Here is an 18792-nt window from a genome sequence, read left to right as displayed (position 1 = left end):
ATATGTATGTAGATTGGAAGTCAGCCGTAATGTCATTTGTGTGCGTTCTGATTATATCTTAATGAATGTTATGAAACACATAAATCAAATTGCGAAACCGCCGCAGGACAAAGGCCCAACCGAGCGACGAGTAGTACGACAAGAGCCGAGCTTAGTGCCCTCGTTATTTCCGCCCAAATAGTTCCCAGTTGGGTCTCTACGTATGCATATCAAATGTACAAGTACACCCAAGCAATAGTAATTGTTTAGTGGTATGCTCCATTTTTCTTCATGAAACAATATTCACTTAATGATCAGTTTATTGATTTGGTTATGGAAAAAAAAACTTTAGCGCATATATTGTTTTGCTAGAATTTCTTGGTGATAATTTAAAAAGTTATTGAATTTCCTGAGCAATCATCAGAAATAGTGTCTCTTCTATTAGTTTTATTTTAATTTAATTTAAATCAATTAACAATTGATACAAATTGCAATATTTAAATAACAAACAAGTTCTAATATAATATTAACTAACAATTTCAACTTAAAAGGAAGTCAAGAAAGTCGACCTAAGAGAGCAGGGGAGTCTACCTCACCAATAACCAGATTGTGAAGAAAAACTACTCTAAGTACAGTCCTATGAATTGATAATAAAGGAAGGCTTATAAGCAGCAAGCAAAGGTTGGAATCCCAGCTAAAGCCATGTAGAGCAAATGGGAAGAATTGCTTCTATACTGTAGACACTAATCGCATGAACATTATTCAAGCACAGGGTGTACAAATGTGTAGGGAGAAGATTAGAAGTTATTTTTACAAAAAATGCTTATTGTTATAGGAATGTGTTAAACGCAAATATTAATTCAGCTTTAAAAGCTGCTTAAAACGGAACACGTCATTCAAAAAGTCAATTTAGTTCAACATTTAAAAGAAATTAAATAAATTTTTAATTTTTATTATTATTATTTTTTTAAATATCCCTTTATTGATTCCACTTCCATAAGATTTGGGGATTTCATTCTAAACCAGCTCGGCTTAAATCACTGTGGCTTCTGCGCAAGATATATCCAATCCATATCCATCGCCGTCAACTGGTTCTTGATTCGCCAATTGCCATAGCGACGTGTTGTAGGGCCAACAGAATTTACAAATATTTATCAGACACTTGCTATTGAATGTCTGGATTTTGTTCAGATCGTTTGCATTTAGTCGCCACTTTCCGCCTCCATACAGTAGAGTGGTTTTTAAATTCTCATTTTAGTTTTCTTTCCTTTTAATAAACATCTAAACATCTAAACAAAAAGCAACTCAAAGATTTTCTTATAACAGTTTTGTGACGAAAGATAAGCAAAACGTCAGCTCAAAGATAATTGCTAGTTACTAGTTCGATAGAAAAGATCATGGAATTACTTAACGTGAGTTTTGTGCTGAACGGAATTCAATTCGCTCACAAAATAGATTTCAGATTTAATTTTTCTGTCGTATTAAAAACTAGCTGTCCGGTGGTACATGTTCCCATAAAAGCACTTAATTTCTAACGTACACAATGCTTCTGATGCAACAAACACAAACCATTCGTTTGTCACGTAACGAATTTGCGTTGAAATAATGCTTTTATGATTAAGGGAGATAAGCTTTAAAGAAAATCAGATTGAAACTTGTTCCGTCCGGACTGAAAAAGCATATCTGTTGGGTGTGTGTATGTGTGTGTGTGTGGAAATCACAATCCGCAAAGTCCTACTGGGCTATTGCATAATCTACACATACTACACAAACTTCTACACACGCACATAACGTCCTAGTCCTCTGACACGTTGACGAATGCAAATCATAATAATAAAAAAAAAAAAAAAATAGAGAGGGGAAAACCGCAAGCACAACGATGTTTCATTGAAAGCTTGAATGTGTGTCTGGAAAATGTTTCGTTTGCACTTAATGGCTTCATGCCTCCAAATTGAATAACCAACTCGACCCTAAGATGGGGCAGAGGAGGACACAGCCGTGTAAGGCCACTGCGAGATAATCTAATAGTTGTCCGAGCATAATATCAGGCCGAACAATGGCTCTTAGCACAGCAGAAGCTCTGCCACGAACAACAAGCAAATATTTATTATACATAAGTACAATAAAGATAGCATTGTCGTCAAAATGTCGTAGAAGTTGTTTGCATCTGAAAGACATTCAATTCGCAACTTTTTGTTGGCATTATCTAAAGAGTATAACTTTAATTTTTGCAGCGTTTCCCCCACCACAAGAATGGGCCCAACAATAGCGCATATCGATTGCAGTTTTATGCAATTATTGGCTTATGGAATGGAAATGGGTAAGCAACAACTTAATGTAATACTCAATTGTGTAGCTAGATATATTTATAAGTTTGTATCATTAAAAAAAAAACTGATCATATTACAAGATATTTATAATCTAGAGCTCCTATCATATTACACACACTTGATTAAAAAGCTGTCATTCACTGCTTCTAAAACAACCAACAATGTCTTGAGCAACAGACAATGATTATCAGCTCCTAAAAGACAGTGATATGCATAAGCTGTTTGCCTATGGAAAGATTTTAATGTGCAGCCCCAAATCGAACAATAAATCTATATCGCTTAAAAATACTTATTTTCTAATTTTTATCAAGAGTAATATTGTTTCAGAACTTGAAACCTTTAATATTAGCACGTTTGGCTTAGGCTGTCAAATGCATTATACATATAATAATACTCCAGTGATAATATATATATATATATATATATATATATATATATATATATAGCTAAATAAAATATCAGTTATCCATTATAATTACTTTTGTTATATGTAATTATATTTTGAGATATATGATTTGAGAGAATTTTTCTTAAACCATATTTGTTATGCAATTGTTATAATGACTAAGTAGCGAATTAATTTTATTCATGCATTTTAGCATTTTGGAGGTTTTTAATTATTCATTTTATATCCTCAATAGATTAGGAGAGAAGACTGAGACTGGATCAATATTTCCAAACATACATTTTCTTAAAACAGAAGATTTATTACATAAAGATTTATTACATAAAGGGCATTGTTTATTATGTTGCTTGTCTATGTAGCGGAGATGTGTTATAATTGTGTGATCCAGACGAATTCTAACAAATTTAGTTTGTTTTATTCTACTGGCCTTGAGTAATATTTCTGAAGAAATCAAATGTCGACATTGCATTTGGGTTGATATTGTAAACATTTTAAAAATTTGGTTCGTTTGAATTGCTTTTTAAGAATGTGCATAAATATATGATTCTTCCATTTTATCGAATGTTCCCATCTTCATATTCACACATACAGATGTAAATACGGAAACGTTTCGACACATAAATAATATATAAAAAAACATATATATTATTTTTGTAATATATTTTCTAAGTGTGTTTTTTTAATCAGTTCTTTTCTCCAAATTAATGAATTTATATAAATCGAATGTATGTAATGTTTTTCAAGACGCCAAAGTGTAGATGGAAAAAAAGATTTTATTTTAACAAAACTGAACTTTAAAGCTGCAAAAATACAGTCTATTAATTATTGATGTTGTTGTGTTACCAAAAGCTTATTTAGATTTAATCTTTTTTGGACGCCTCCTCATCCTCGAAAATGTTTTGGGAAATGGTGGGAAAGGATGAGATCGTTATACTCTCCAATTCGTTAGCAGTTTTTTCAATCAAAACACCAAATACAGGAATTCGGATATGCCTTATCCAAAGCAAATTTAATACAAGCCATAATTATTTTATGTAGCTACCATAGGGCTGATCGGGGCAATAATCATGGATATACATAATAAAGAAATCTGGAATGAGCTTCGTTTGGGGCCCCATTGTTTTCGGAAGTTTCCTCAAAATAGCTGCCAAGGGAGTGTTTGTTGCAAAAACCAATCTTAATACCAACAACTTTTCTGTTTAGTGCAATATCACAACCAAAACTGGTAATTAGAAGTTTAGAATACTGCCTCACCATAATCTAAAGTTTTAACAAAATGGGGGCACTATACCCAGCAGCTGTCATTTAACAAAGTTTTAGTTGGAAAACGTTTTTCTCGCTTTTCTTTTTATGGCAATTATTAATTCATTGATTTTTTGGGTTTTTCTTCAGTTTGAAACTTTCAAGCTGAACACGAATTAAGAAAGTCTACGAAAGCTTAACCCATCTGTTCATTTATAGGGCCACTAAAGTCACTTTAATGTACTAAAGAATCTACTTGTATTTACTCGCATGACCACACAACTAAATGCAAATTAGTCAGTTGCTAAAAAAAATGTTGTTCTAAATACAATTATAAACATTAGTTTAAGCTGGGAAATTTGACTTTAATACCTATTTGCATGAACAGACTAATAAATTTGGGTATCTCTTATATAGATTACGTTTCAACTCTGTGTTATTTATAGCCTGCGATATGCGCATTCAAAAAAAAAGGTTAGGCGAACATTCATTAAAAAGTTAGTCAAACAAATTAAAGAGGGAGCTTTCACAATTCAAAGAGCATTATATTCTCTTTCGAATTTGTTTAAAACTTTCCTAGCCATTCATCAGGCTTTAGATAAGCGCGGCATGTGGGGAATGCGTTCCCTAAATCGCTAGATATTATCATAGTAGGTGCTGCTTATCTGAAAGCGAACTATGGCCTCTGTTGTTGATACTGAGCGCCCCCTATCTGTTGCTTGCCTATAAATATGTCGCAATGTTGGCCAACAATATTAATCGAAGCGAACCCATTACCGCAAAGACATCAATATGAAATCATTACTCTGTTTGTTGTGCCTGGCATTGTCTCTGCAGCTGCAGGTGGAAGCCAAGAGTGTTGACATCGCTGCGATTGCATCGGGTCTGGCTCAGGCAGTGGCCAGCACAGCCGTCAATGTGACCGATGGAGTCGCCCAGGAAGCGGTAGGTCAACAACAACAACAACTACAATCAATTCATATCACACCTGAACTCAATAAGTTTAAACTATAGAATAAAGTGGCAGCTGAAGCAACAAGTGCTGAGCAGCAACAGTCCCAGAGCACGGTAAGTATTAACAAAAACTATACACTAGAGTAGCAAAAATAATGGCATTGGATGTGAAAGCAGGGCATCTCGAGCTCCGCCACTCAAACGCAAACGGTAAGTGTGCTCTGCATGGCATAGAAACTGTTCTTAAGTATAATTTAATTGGCACTACAGAAGACCGTGGCCAATAACATTGATAGCCAGGCCAGCAATATTGGTCAGTCAGTGGCTCAGGAAGCTGAGAAGATTGCCAATCAATTAAATTCCACCTCCACAGCTAGCGTGGTCTCCAAAGTTGCCCCAGTCGTCACTGCCGATGGTGCCACAATAATTGCCGAGGAGGGCGTAAGTCAATACTTTCATTCCATATCATTATAATTTCATATTTATTTTATATTTCTTGTTGCTCACCCAACAACCCAACTAGAATGAAGGCGCCAAAATCTTGGTAAGTTTCAATTCTTATTCCTTTTTTTTTGGAATACCAAACAATGTGTTTCTTCTTTTTTTTAAAATGTAGGGCGGCGCCGCCGCCATTTCGGCTCCATATGTGAAGCAAGTGGACCAGGCTCTGGGCACTGGAGCCGTAAGTGCGAATGCAGCTCAGCTCTAGAATATATATATTCTTTAATTTATTTTCGAATTGTTTTGCTTTCCAGAGCGCTCTCGGCAACTTGCTAGGCAGCCTCTAAGGAAACAACCTACGCTGAAGTTGCCGCAGCCGCAGCCTGCGAGCAAAATATATTAAACATGATTGCATCAGAATTCCGCTTATAACCATATTTTTTTTCCTTTTTTTTTGTCTAGGCACTCAAAAAAAATTAGTATGCAATAAAAGCAAAGCTAAACCACTAACGCAGCTTGTTGAATGAATTAACTTAGAGCTTAAGACAGTGTGGGATTCATATATTTAATAACGTGTTCAGAGAACCGTACTCGTCAGGGCTACCAAGTTCGTCGTACTATAGATAAGGGAAGCTATTGTAGATACATGTTTAAACAATTTATGTATTTTTTTTCTGACAACTGGCCACTTGTATGGACCCCGGAACCAAATTACTGAGCAGACAAAGCGCTCATAATAAGTTCTGTAAATTAATCGACATGTTAATTTAATTGAAATGCTTCTCCAAGTCGCCTGAAAGTGTCCTGCAGTTGTCAGTAAGACTGCTGCCACAATAAAGTCTCTTAGGCAGTTCTGCTTAAAAAATAAATAAAATAAATAATAAAAAAACACACTCATGAAAAGCTACAGCTTCGGCCCTTTCTCATGCCTTACTTTATAACACTAACAATATTTGAATGTATTTTCAATAAATTGCTCTATAATTGTTGAGGAAAGGCCAAATTTTTGCCAAAAATACAAATAAATATAGCAACCACAAATGTTTTCATATTATTTTAAAAAAAATATGAAGCACTATTATGGTTGTCTAGCAGTTAGTTACAGTTTCTTTCCAAATTTTTAAAAAAATAAACAAAAAACAGAATAAACATCAAAACATACGAGTATGCCTTTCGATTGCTTAGAATTTTTTAATTGATTTAACTTTTTTAACTAACTTTATGAACAAATTCTTTTCTCTCTTTTCAAAGACAAAAAATCTTTGTTTCTGATTATGAACATTTGGAATTCAATTATATTTTAATTAACACTTTAATTGTAAAACTTCATGAGCCACAGCACTATTTTTTTAGCATCAATTATGCTAACAAAGAGACAACTAAATCTATTTTTAAATAAGAAAATAGAGCAGCTTGCAGGTTACTTAGAGGGGCCTATCTTAATAAAGCTTAATAAAGCTATAGAAATTCTTAAAGCAATGCTCTTCAGCAGGATGTTTCAAATGAGCTTGGCTACCAGCACTTTTCTAATGTGTATTAATCATAAAAAATGCTTTAACGCACATGAATTCAATCGATTAATTGGCATTAAAGCCTGCTCTTCCACGGTCCCTGCACTCCAAGGTTCGTTATGGCTCGAACAGCTCGACTCATTTCTGTTGGCAGAGCATTAAGTGATCATTGTTTTTGTTGTAGTTTTATTTAGCAAACGCTTTAATCGCGCTCTGTCAATACTTTGTCTAATTTTCTTTAATTTTCTTTTCTCCTCGAAGGCAACAAGATTGATTACAATTTAGGGCATTGTCTATAATGATATCGTTTGTTCAAAGGGAATTATTGTGCTCATCTAAGCTTCATTTAATGAGAAATGCTGCGACGATTCTGCGAAAGACAGATTTTGTAAAATTTCAATGCCATTGAATTAACCAAATGGAAGTATCAAGTATCAAAAAGGTTTTTTTTTTTTGTTTATAAATTTTTGCACACATCGCAGCAGCTACCTAGGTGTCTGAAATTGTATTTAATGTTGCGCGAAAACAACTAGAGGGAAAGTCCATATGGTGGATAACATATATTCACACGTACACATACAAATCGACTGTTTGTTTCTATGGCAACTGGTTTTCCATTTATTTTTTTATTTTTTTTTGTTGTTGCCTTTTCTCCTCGCTACTATATTACGACGACGCAGCAGTTCATCGAAGGGTCGTGCATAGGCAATGATGGGCAAAGGGGGGAAAGGGGGGAGATGGAAGAGATGAAGCCGACTGAGCCCAAATGCAACTGCACAGAAATTGAGAAACTTAAACTGAATTATGCACAGCTGTGAGTTATTTAAGTGAAAAGACTGCTGCACAGCAGGGCGACCAGCAATGTGCCACGTTACGTATACGCAATGTGTTCGCTGGAATTGAATAACTACCGACTCTGTATGTGTGTGTGTGTGTATGGTCTGGCTTTGTTTAAGTGTATACAAGTTTATATACTATACAAGTATGTATATGTATGTGTGTGTGTGCACTCAATAGATAAAGCTGACTGGTAGTTGTTGTCGCTGCTGCTGCTGCTGTCGTCATTTGTAGACAGTAACAACAACTACAACAACAACAACACAATGGGAGCGACAAGAAGCATGGCATAGAGCCGACAAAGAAACTACATGACAAAACGCATTGGGTGAAAACGGGCAAAAACTTAGTGAAAAAAGTAAATAAATGAAATAAAATTAAATAAAAAGAGGCGGCTGTGAATGGAATGGTTGTGTGGTGCTTATTGAGGAGGGGGGGGGAGTGGCGAGACGGGGTAAGTTAACAGCGTGCAGCGTGGCAAAAAATGGCAACAACTTTTAAAACTCATTAAAATTAATGAAAGCCACGCACTTCACGTCGAGGCGTGGGCTAGAAACATGAGCTGGCAAAGAGGCAGTGGGTGTTGGCGTTGCATTTACAGTCAGCGACAACGATAACAACAACAACAACGTCGCTGGTGCCTGTAATTATACAAGTGAGCAAACATATTGCAACACTGTGGCAACACTCGGCCGTCCGCCCACCCCTCAGTCTCAGTCCCAGGCAGGCACCCGAACCAGCACTACTAGTACTGCTTTCCAATGAAATGGCATGAAAGTTCATTAAAACAAATTAAAAGCAAAGAGCAGCAACCAACTGCAAACGAAGCCGCGCAACGAATGGCAAACAACGTGCCAGCCTGCCTGAAACTATGCAATTCAGCTCAGAATGCCCCCCATTTTCCCATCTTGCAATCTGTTGCCTCCAAATGGAGTGGGGGAGGGGTGGCGGGGGGCGATGCTGATAACAGCAAACAAATAGCCTGCTCATAGGTCAGCCAATGGCGCGTAAAGTGCGCCAGCGGTGGCATGGTAGGAGGAGGGGGGGACTGAAGGCCAATGTGTCACGGGGTTACCTGGTGGGGCTTCGAGGCGTATGCGCAATATTTAAATTTTAATTAAACAACCCAACCATCTTGCAGTCTACCATCTAGGCACTATATATACGAGCCAGCCGACGCGTCAGCTAGTGCATAATTTATGGACTCGTCTCGTGCTTTCCCATTTTATTTCATCCAGTCCGACATTAGTGGCAACAATTCAGCGAGCTAGCCGTGATTGTTTTTTGAAATCTAGCTTCGGTTTCAAAAACAAAAATTGGTAATTACAATATGCCTGAGTGGATCAGAAGATGATGTTTCAGTTGTAATTAGTTGTGCTTCTCATCGAATGCCTAACATTTTATCTATTGTATGCAAACAACAGACATTAAGATATTCTAAATAACTCAATAATATACTCGTATTTCGTTGAGTTCTTCCCTATTTTTAAACAATCTGCTCTCGGAAAAGTTGAAATGTACAACATTTACGTGGATGCTCAAATTATTTTCCATTTACCATTTCGAAGACAGGTGACATAAGTTTAGAGCTGTTTTTTAAGATAACATTCAATAACTGACTTTATAATATGTAGTATAAGAATATACTTCCGAAAACCAACAATATTTTTCGGCGGATATTCTGTTTCCTTGCCTGACTGCAATTCAAAATTTGAATAAATTATTATATAAATTAAATTATGCACGGCTTTAATGCTTTGATTAAACAGAAAAAAAAAATATTTAATTCAATTCGTTGATTACCCAGGATTGGAAACGAATTTGTCGAAAACTACTATTGCTTGGAACATTAATGTAGGAATAAGGTATTATTTAATATTATGTAGCCCCGGTACGTTAATGTTCGTCCAGGCCTAACTTTAAGACGAATATTCGATTGCAAAAGAGTTATCAAAAAGAAGTTGAAGTTGTGAAGAGAGATGAAAATTTGTCGCATGGATTTTTGATAAGTTTAAACGCTGAAATAAACGATTAAGAATATAATATTTGTAACTTAAACCAAGTTTTTATTTCCCATTAAGGAAATCTAAGCTGAAATAATAGAGAGAACAACCCCATAACGCATTCAACCTACATTAATATTATTGTCTGGCCAGCTAAAAGGCGTATCTTTTTATGGCGAGCAGGGAAACAGTCTATTTCACTTTTGCAGGCATTGGCAGGCATTTTGGCAAAAAAGATGAACAAAACTGAAAACCCAAACGAACACAAGCAATACACTCATCTCTGTAAGAGCAGTCCACAGCAGCTGGGGCCTGCTCGAAGGCTGGTGAGAAAACACTGAATGGGAAAACAGTCCCACCTGCAAGATCGCTAAGAGCATATTCAAGGGGAGAGACAAGAAACTTAGAAAATTACTTCTGCAACTTTAAAGAAAGAAATGCAGACTCACAGCTCATTGCTTGCCAGAAATCTGGACATTAGAACAGACAACAGATGCAGGACATCAAAGGCACCCGAAGTGGTCGAAAAGCTGCAACAACTCCTTTGCCACTGTCCAGCACTCACAGCAAATAGGTCGCCAAATAGCTCTACTAATAGCTCTCCAAGCCACTAAGGATGTATCGAAGTGGAGCTGAAACCTTAACTTAAATCCGTTAAAAAGTCCATTGATTTAACAATTAAACGAACTTTATTTTAAGCTTGATTTTGATTCATTCAACTATGCCGATTATTTGGGATTTTTATACATTTAAGTATCCTCCAAAGAAAATGCTAAACCTTTAATTCATAGATTGTTCTTTTCACTGTCACCTGACAGCTCCTTAATAACATTGTTTCATCCGCACACCAAAGCTATAATTATTTTGTCACACAAATGCGTTAATAGCTAAGGGAGGTTTTATTTTTAGGTCCGCAAATCAATAAACTTGTGAATCTAAAGGGCACCAGAAATTTCTACCGACATTCATTTCCACTTTTTAGGCAAGGCAAGAAGTACAAATAGTTATATCAACAACAAAGCTGGGCTCCAATTCTAACTAAGTGAAAGGGTCGTTCGATCATCGAGATATATATTAGTAATCGAATTTGGGAGAGATGTTGTTCAATAATGGTGTTGGATATAAGAAATGAGATTGAAAATGTGTTGCTAAGCAACTTTAGTTTCCGAATATTTTTCTCAATTCTTTAAACTTTTTAAGTAGTTTCAAATTATAAAGAAGCTGCGCTGCTTCGAGTTTCGTTTTTTATTTGAATAAAATATGTTTGCTTTTAAGGGAAAATTGCAAACATTTTCAGCTTATGTTCGAAATGAAGGTCATTCAATTGCCGCCTGGTGTTTACAAACTTATTTACTCGAGTGTTAATATAGTCGTTAATAAATAGAAACCACATAAAGAATGAATATGTATTTATTTCAAGCAAATGCTTTACAATAAAAAGTCTTTAGATTGATGCGAAAATTATCGCCAGTGCGGCCATTTAAATAAATATTATTCAAGAAAATTGCAACAGTTACCATACATATTTCTAATTTTAGGAGCGAGCTGTATATAAATTTACATAATGAATGGATTACAGGCTTTTTAGTGTAAGTCAATTAAATACTTAAATTAAAATAAACATTCGTCGCCTATTGGAAACATTTTTCAAAGTTTGCCACAAATAGTTAATTATGAGTCTTGCACACTTAAACACTTCAACTGGAAAATGGAGTACAAGCTAAGCCAAGGACGATGCAGCTTAAGCAAGTGCGTTAAGCACATTCAACCTGTGTCACTAAAACTGGAAGAGGGTCTTGTTGCTAATCATGGAGAAGTGGCTTATGGATTTATTGCAACAGCAACAGCAACAGCAAAAACAACTACAGTGCCAGAGCTGCAACTTTGTGTTGCAGGTGACTTTAGGCTGAGGATTATGGCACGTGCAGGCCAGAAATAATCGTTGGGGAGCGAACAAAAAATCAATCGAATATCAAATCGAATCCAAGAAGGAAAGCCCCGAAGGCCATTGTGGGTCGCAGGCAAACAAATTTTCTGGCATGCGTCGGGGGCCCAGCGATGGGGCCGGCAACATTTTGACAGCTTTGCTGCTTTGCTGCTGTCGAGCAATGAACACGCATGGCCTGAGAGGCGTGCACAGAGAGCGGCGGCTCTGGGGGGCGAGGGCTGGAGGGGAAGCCCTGCTGCTATGCCCAACCCTACCCGAATAGCTGGTATTATGGCCGCACAAGCACACACAATTACAAGCCAGCAACAACAATAATAAGAGCGCCAGCAACAAGAAGAGCTGCCATGTGTTTGTACAAAATATGCTATGATGTGCTGTGTGTGTGTGTGTGTGTGTGTGTGTGTGTGGTGATGGTGGTGTGTGTGTGAGTGGCCGACTTTGTAGCTGAAGCTGAAGGCAAAGTCAACAAAGCGCGTAATTTACATTTAAGAACTGCCTGGCTGCAGTTGCAGAACCAAACAAAGAGCAGGAAACGACAACAACAACAGTGGCAGTAGCAGTAGCAGTAGCAGCAACAGTAGCAGCAACAACAACAACAATATTTAACTGCAGCAAAAATTTGCAACTGCTGCGAAACAATGGACGGCGAGTGCAACAAATGGCAGTAACACTTGAAAGTAAATTGTTTAATTATGATAATCAAGAGATTCCAGACGAAGGCGAGCGGCAACGTGGCACGAACAACAGGAAGGGCTGCTGCAAGGGGAGCAAGTACAAGTAACTGACACTGAGGAACAGTAGCACAAAGCAGCAGGAAGAATGCGGCTAACTATAAACCAAGTAATAGTTTTTAGTTAGCACGAGGATCGTCTTCAAACAGTCCTTGTCAAATAAGTATTTATATTTTTAACTAATGCTCCTTTGCTGTTCTGCTCTCCTTGGCAATAATTTTGATTAATTTTGTAATTAAATAACTTGAAACTATTAGCAAATGCTATGCATTAACTATCGGCAACAAGCGAAAACAGTTTGCTAGTAGAATACAAGATTTCTGTGTCTTTTAAGGTAGAGAGCGGGAACAGGCATTATTAAAATTAATAATTTATTAATGATATATTAATAATAATATAATAATTAATAACAATAAGTCGTTCATTTTATGAATTTTACACAGTGCAGATGTTTGCCTTAAATGTAAGTTAGTCCGAAAATAGAAAAGAAAGAAAAAGTGATAACCTTTAAATATGAAAGTTCATAAATTTTAATTTATTTACAATTTATTAAACCAGTATTCTGCTGCCAATAAAGCAGCTTAAGCTAGTTGAAAATTAATGGGGAATAAAAGAATTTTCCTACACGTCTAAATCGATGTAAATATAAATTTACAATATTTTTAAATTAATATTTTATGAAATTATATGTTTTGCAAAAGGGATCTCGTGGTGAGATTCTTTTTTGGGGAATGGGAACTAGTTATTAAATTAAAAAAAAAAAGAAAGAGAAAACATAATAATTTTCTATGCTACTCCCACGTTATATTTCATTTAAATAATTCACACATTTAAGCACATATTATTTTGGCTATCATTATTTTATTATCCTAAATTGATGTTGTTTCTCTCTAAAAAAAAAAAAACTAGAGCTTCCGGAAGATGAAAGCTGCGATGAGACCGGGGGGAGAGAAGCTAGCAGCTTGGGGGGCGTAGGAGAACAATGTCCGGGGCAAAAATTTCCAAGTGAATCCTGCATTCATAGCAGAATTGGTAAATTTTACATTCACTTAAGACAGAGTCGTACTTTTTGCAAATTGGAACAAGCGCTTCTACTGTGAAAAGTACATTCGTTTTAAATATTTCTAAGATTGTCCCCGCACCCCCGCACCCCCGCCCCCACCACCGATTCGCCCCTGCTGCTGCTGTTGGCTTTTTTATCCAGTTTTTAACGAGTTGAAATTTATGAAGCGCTTGATATGTATGTTCTCAGTTTTTATATACAAGTACTGCGCGTACAAAGTATGGCCACTTAGTTGGCGCAAATATTTTTAAAGCATACTTTTGAGCGCAACAAGCATTAATGCAAACACACACACACACTCCCACTTATACATAGGTATACAAACGGTTTTGTGCAGCCGCAGACAAGCGTGCATTTTAGCACAGTAATTAAAGCGTAATGGTTAAATGAAGCCGTCGGGAAGTCGCGGCGCCAAAGCATAGGGGGGTGGGGCGCAGAGGGGGTAGCACAACGAGTACGAAAGCGGGGCATGCTTAGATGTGCGGTTGCAGTTGCAGCCGTCGGGCGATGGGTGGCTGTTGGCCGAAGGCGCGCGGCAGGTGCCACATACTCGTCTACGCAAGCGTGTGAGTGTGTCTGTGCGGCACGCAACGTTGAGCTTTAATTAATGCCAATGCTTGTTGAAAACAACAGAAGCAGCATTAACAGAAACAGCAACAACAACAATGATGATGAGCAAAGCGCTGTAGATGTGTTGTGTGGCAGGCAATGTTCCTTTCTTCCCATTTGTTCGCACTCTCTGTCTGCCTTGTCCTTTCACGCACAACCAGAAAGAACATAAAAAACTTTTGCAATTACACATATAAAATAAAAGATCATGGTCAAAGCTAACACTCCCACACACACACTCCCACTCACACTCACACACACACACACACATGACCAACAATTCAACAATGAAAGTGATGCATTCTGACCGGTTATGCAATTTAATTTTTTTGGGGCTAATTTAATTAGGTCAAGCATCGTGGGTGCCCCCCGAGTGTGCATGTGTGTGTGTGTGTGTGTGTGTGTGTTACTTGGGCTACTTTGCTGCGGTTGGCAACAATTTGTGCGGTGCAGCAACTCAACTAACGGTAAACTTTTCTGCAACACACACACACACACACATACATGCATAACTGTGCTGCCGCATAAAAACAGAAAAAACAAGGCAAACAGCACAAAATTCGCAACTCTCGACAAAATTAATGCAGCGGTTGTTTGGCTTGTTGGGTTTAAGTTGCGCATCGATGCTAGTTCGGGGCGTTGTGGAGCTCTGCTCTGTTCTACTCTGCTCTGGTGCTGGTGCAGGGAACGAGAGCGATATTAGTTTACTTTTGGATATTTTGTAAACGCAACGCAACGTGCAGTCGAAAAGCCATTCTGCCGCCCCACTTGAACAAACCAACAGTTAATAAAGCTTTGCTGCAGCAATTTCAAGGCTGCCAAGGCACGAATAAAGACCAATCAACTGGAAGTAACGATTCGTTCATACTTTTTCCATGCACTTTATAGTTTTTGAAAATCTTGGCATTTTTCTTTATGCACATATGTATTGAAATTTGCAAATTATTTTTATTATATGGTATTGTATTGATGTGATTAGTTTACATTACATTTATTATGATGCCTCATTAGGAGTCGCTATTTGGTTCTACTTGTGGGCAGATCTCACAGCCTGATCTTCGTAGCAGATAATGGGTTCGTTTTTAATTTCTATTTCTTCCTCTTCTCCGCAACAGCGACAGAAATCAGTTTTAAGAAAGCGTTAAAGCTTCTGTCACTTATTCCCTATATAATTATATATCAGTATTCATACTATATATATATATATGTACAGCAAAACCTCTCTTGGTTAATCTTGAACTATTGCAAAATAGTATTTTCCTTTTTGCAACAATTCCTGAGCTAAGTATTTATTTATTTATTTTATTTATTAATTTAAGTAACAAATCATTTTATTCATTTTGCGATATTTGTTCAAGCACTAATATTATTTTAATAGCGCAAAACTGAGAATAACAACAACAATATGTTTTACATAAAAATTTTGTAGTAGATCACATGGATAGAATGAAATAATTGGAAATAAAAGGAATGAATTATGCGGATGATCAAACTTAATGAAGAGTAACACTACAATTATTTTTTCGTTCATTTCCCTTAATAAGAGAAGTTTTTTTTTTAAATTAAATGTATCTTTGTCTGTCGGCGTCCGTTTTCAAGAGGTTCGCCTCCTGCCACGAGATGCTGTAGTTAGAATTTTTCAAAACATAGTGTCCAGAGAGAGTGTCCGCATAAGAGAGGCGAACTTGCTCTAAAAATTACACCAAAACGAAAATTTACGCCTAAGAGGGGTGTCCATTAAGGGAGTTTTCAATGCTTATTACTACGTTATTCAAAGAGTCTTAAATACACAAAGCAGAAACGTAAGTGCTTTCTTTAGCTCCTAATGCTTATACTAAGACTTAGCTGACTACTTAAAATAAAAACTACTCACAAACTAGCTTGTTCTAGTTGATATATCAGCATAAGGTCTGCTTGCTCATAACTCAATACACCATATGTAATCACAGCGTCAATTCAATTTTTATATTTTAGGCTAATTATCTCAAATCGAAATCGAATTGCATGCAATGTAAATGAAATAGATTATTTCCCATTCTCAGCTGTCAAATGAATGAAATGTTGCTTTGTATTCGTATTCTTTAGACTGTCTTTTAACTTTTCTTTATTACTAAGTAGCTGCCTTCGCAATCTCTGTTTACATTTCGAGTCATTTTTCATGTTGTATGTCAATATATAAGGTGCTTGGGAATCATTATGTACATTCACTGCTGCTGCCGGGCTGGCCAGCCCGGCCAATTCGATGCCATACAGCCAGCCCCCCGTACGCTGTATTTTTCATTGGGTTTGGGGGTTTTGGGCTGCTGCTTATTCATTAACTATGTCAGCGGCTTATTTATGCGTTGCATACAGCATCGCCAGCTGATGACTGAATGTTGCAGCCTTGTGATTTATGCGTTAACACGTCGTCGTCAAGCCCAAGTGAGGCTTGTGTAATCAGTGGGGTCTGTAGGTCTGTCTGTAAGGGGGCGGGCCTAGGCGACGATGTTGCCATGTTGCCGGCTTAATTATGGCAGACTAAGCTAAGCCATCTTGCAACGGGCAGAGAAGAGAGAGCTAATAGTCGAGGAATCAAGTCAAAGCAAAAGTTGCCAAGAAACAGATAGGCACAGAGGCACACACAGAGGCTGAAAGCGATGCCAACACCAACGACAACAACGAGGACAACAGAAACTCATTAATGAGCGGCAGCTAGGCGATAAATGGGTCACAAAACGATGAGGACGATGAGAGCGACGACAGCAGCAACAATGGCTATAACGACGACAAAGACGTCGACAACGATGACGACGACGATAAATGATGAAATCAAATGACTAGGTACGGCAACCCGATAGGAAACAGTTGCATTCTAATGAAGACATTTCGTATGCCATACGCTGTGCGAACAGAAAAGAACAGAACAGAACAGTGCACTGCCGTATAGTGCCGAGCAGAGCAGAGCAGAGCAGAAGGGACAAAAATCGTAGCAGTGGCTAATTAAGGCAGTGTGTTCTCAAAAACACACACTCTTACACGCCCTCGCACTAGCACTGGCATTCGTGGGCGTGGCTGGCACAAAGTTAACCGCTAATTTGCATATTTTGTAGTTGTTTTTGTTGTTGCTGCTGTTGCCAGAGTTGCTGTTTCTGTACGCAGCTCGAAAAATGAATTTAAATTTCGCACAAAAGTATGCAGCACAAAAATAGCATTACGTATACGCCCCCTATCGCCCCCAGCATCAATGGACAAATAACCTGGTAGCAATGACGGTGAGGTGAGGGGAGGGGTGGGGAGGGGAGAGTGTGGGGAGGGGAGGGGAAGTTAAAGTTTGCATGCATATATTCAAATTCATGACGACGCTCGCCAGGTGGCGCTGCATGTGTCAAACAGCAACGTTCGGCGGCGGCGCTCCTTTTGCATTGCCAGCACGATGTCAAGCGGGCTGGTTGGGTTAGCTTAGTGGCTTGGGGGGGGAGGGGGGTTGAAATGGTCGCTTGCCAAACAACTTGCAACAACTTGCGCAAAAGTTTTACTACAACTTCTGCCGCTCCTGCTGCTCGTGTCGCCATTCTCGTCCTCGTCCTCATCGTCTGTGTCACAATTTGCGTGGTTTTTATTTCTTTTTTTTTGCTTTCGTTCTTTCTTTATACTGTCGCCCAGTTTTTGCTCACTTTTTGGCATTACTTCGAAGCAGCAGCACGGTGACGAGCGCCCAATGCCGGCTGCAAATAAATTCAAATATGCGCGTTGCGCCGCAGGTTAAATAAATTTGTGCGGCACACACTTCCAGCACGCCCTCAATCCACGCCGACCTCAGCTGAGACGAGCCCAGCCGAGGCGAGCCGTTTGCCCGGCGCCTCAAGCACTCTTCGCCAGCAGCTTTGTATGTGTGTGCCTGTGTGTGTGTGTGTGTGTGTGTGTATCATAGGTCAGACTGCGGCATACAGGTTGCCATTTGGCGCTCGTGGCGCTCGCTTGCCACGAAATTTATATGAAATAAAATTAAATTTACACTCGACATTGTCCCACGGGCCTGGCGACATAAATGAAGCCATTTAAAGTGGCGTCCATTATGCGCAGTCTTATTTATGTGAGCGCGGCGACCACGATGAACCAAAGGCTGCTGCTCCATCCGCTTGGGGCAGCATCTACTTACCAAATTGATGGCCTTCAATTGGGGAAGACCAACTTCGCACAAAACTGAGCAATCGCTGCAACTTTAAACTGTGCAGCCATTAATAGTTTCGAACATTTTTAATGTATATATTGTCTTCAAGCTCATTAAATGGGGAAGGCTTCCTTGATGCACCAGGGAATCTCATTATACACGAGTCATTGAATCACTATCAATTTAATGGAGTCATTTATCATTCATGTTAGTGGATTTCCAATCCAATTCCAATCAGTAATGTTGCAGTAAAATGGACTTGAACTGATGGCAGTTTCCATGCCAGAAATTGCTGATAATATCACAAAAAATATTTGATGTTCGTAATCATCTAAATATTTTTTTGTTTTGAGTGAAGAAATAGGCGCGTTAGAGTCTAATACTATTATAAGCCGAAGCTAAATTAATTGTGATTTAAATATGTGGGAATATGGAATGAACAGAAATCTGTATATTGCTCTCATCCTATTGCTTAATTGCTTCTTAATTGTTTTCAGCATTGAAATGGCAATAAAACATTTACTGAGCGAGCGTAAATACTTTTGTTGATTATTTTAAGAGAGTTTTTCGACAGCTCAAATGAGATCA

The 18792-nt window shown here is 37.9% G+C and overlaps 2 protein-coding genes across 2 annotated transcripts in view; one reads left to right on the top strand and one right to left on the bottom strand.

Moving 5' to 3' along the window:
• Positions 1-18792, bottom strand: part of LOC115629485 (AF4/FMR2 family member 4) — a 163142-nt gene that overhangs the window by 116444 nt on the left and 27906 nt on the right.
• On the top strand, positions 4750-5699 carry LOC115629483. The gene is made up of 7 exons (XM_030525954.1): positions 4750-4902; positions 4972-5025; positions 5089-5121; positions 5182-5352; positions 5435-5455; positions 5528-5593; positions 5667-5699. The coding sequence occupies exons 1-7, from the start codon at positions 4750-4752 to the stop codon at positions 5697-5699; spliced, it is 531 nt and encodes a 176-aa protein (XP_030381814.1).

The sequence above is a fragment of the Scaptodrosophila lebanonensis genome, unplaced genomic scaffold (assembly GCF_003285725.1).
Source record: "Scaptodrosophila lebanonensis strain 11010-0011.00,11010-0021.00 unplaced genomic scaffold, SlebRS2 tig00000155-arrow-arrow-pilon, whole genome shotgun sequence".
Lineage (NCBI taxonomy): Eukaryota > Metazoa > Arthropoda > Insecta > Diptera > Drosophilidae > Scaptodrosophila > Scaptodrosophila lebanonensis.
Note: the sequence above shows the minus strand (reverse complement) of the source record. Positions and strands in the feature narration are given on the sequence as shown.

Bases quoted from the DNA above. Each gene is read 5' to 3' on its own strand.
- LOC115629483 (XM_030525954.1), top strand. From the start codon at position 4,750: ATGAAATCATTACTCTGTTTGTTGTGCCTGGCATTGTCTCTGCAGCTG. The intron at 4,903-4,971 runs GTAGGTCAACAA...TTTAAACTATAG, and splicing joins ATGGAGTCGCCCAGGAAGCG to AATAAAGTGGCAGCTGAAGC. The intron at 5,026-5,088 runs GTAAGTATTAAC...ATGTGAAAGCAG, and splicing joins AGCAACAGTCCCAGAGCACG to GGCATCTCGAGCTCCGCCAC.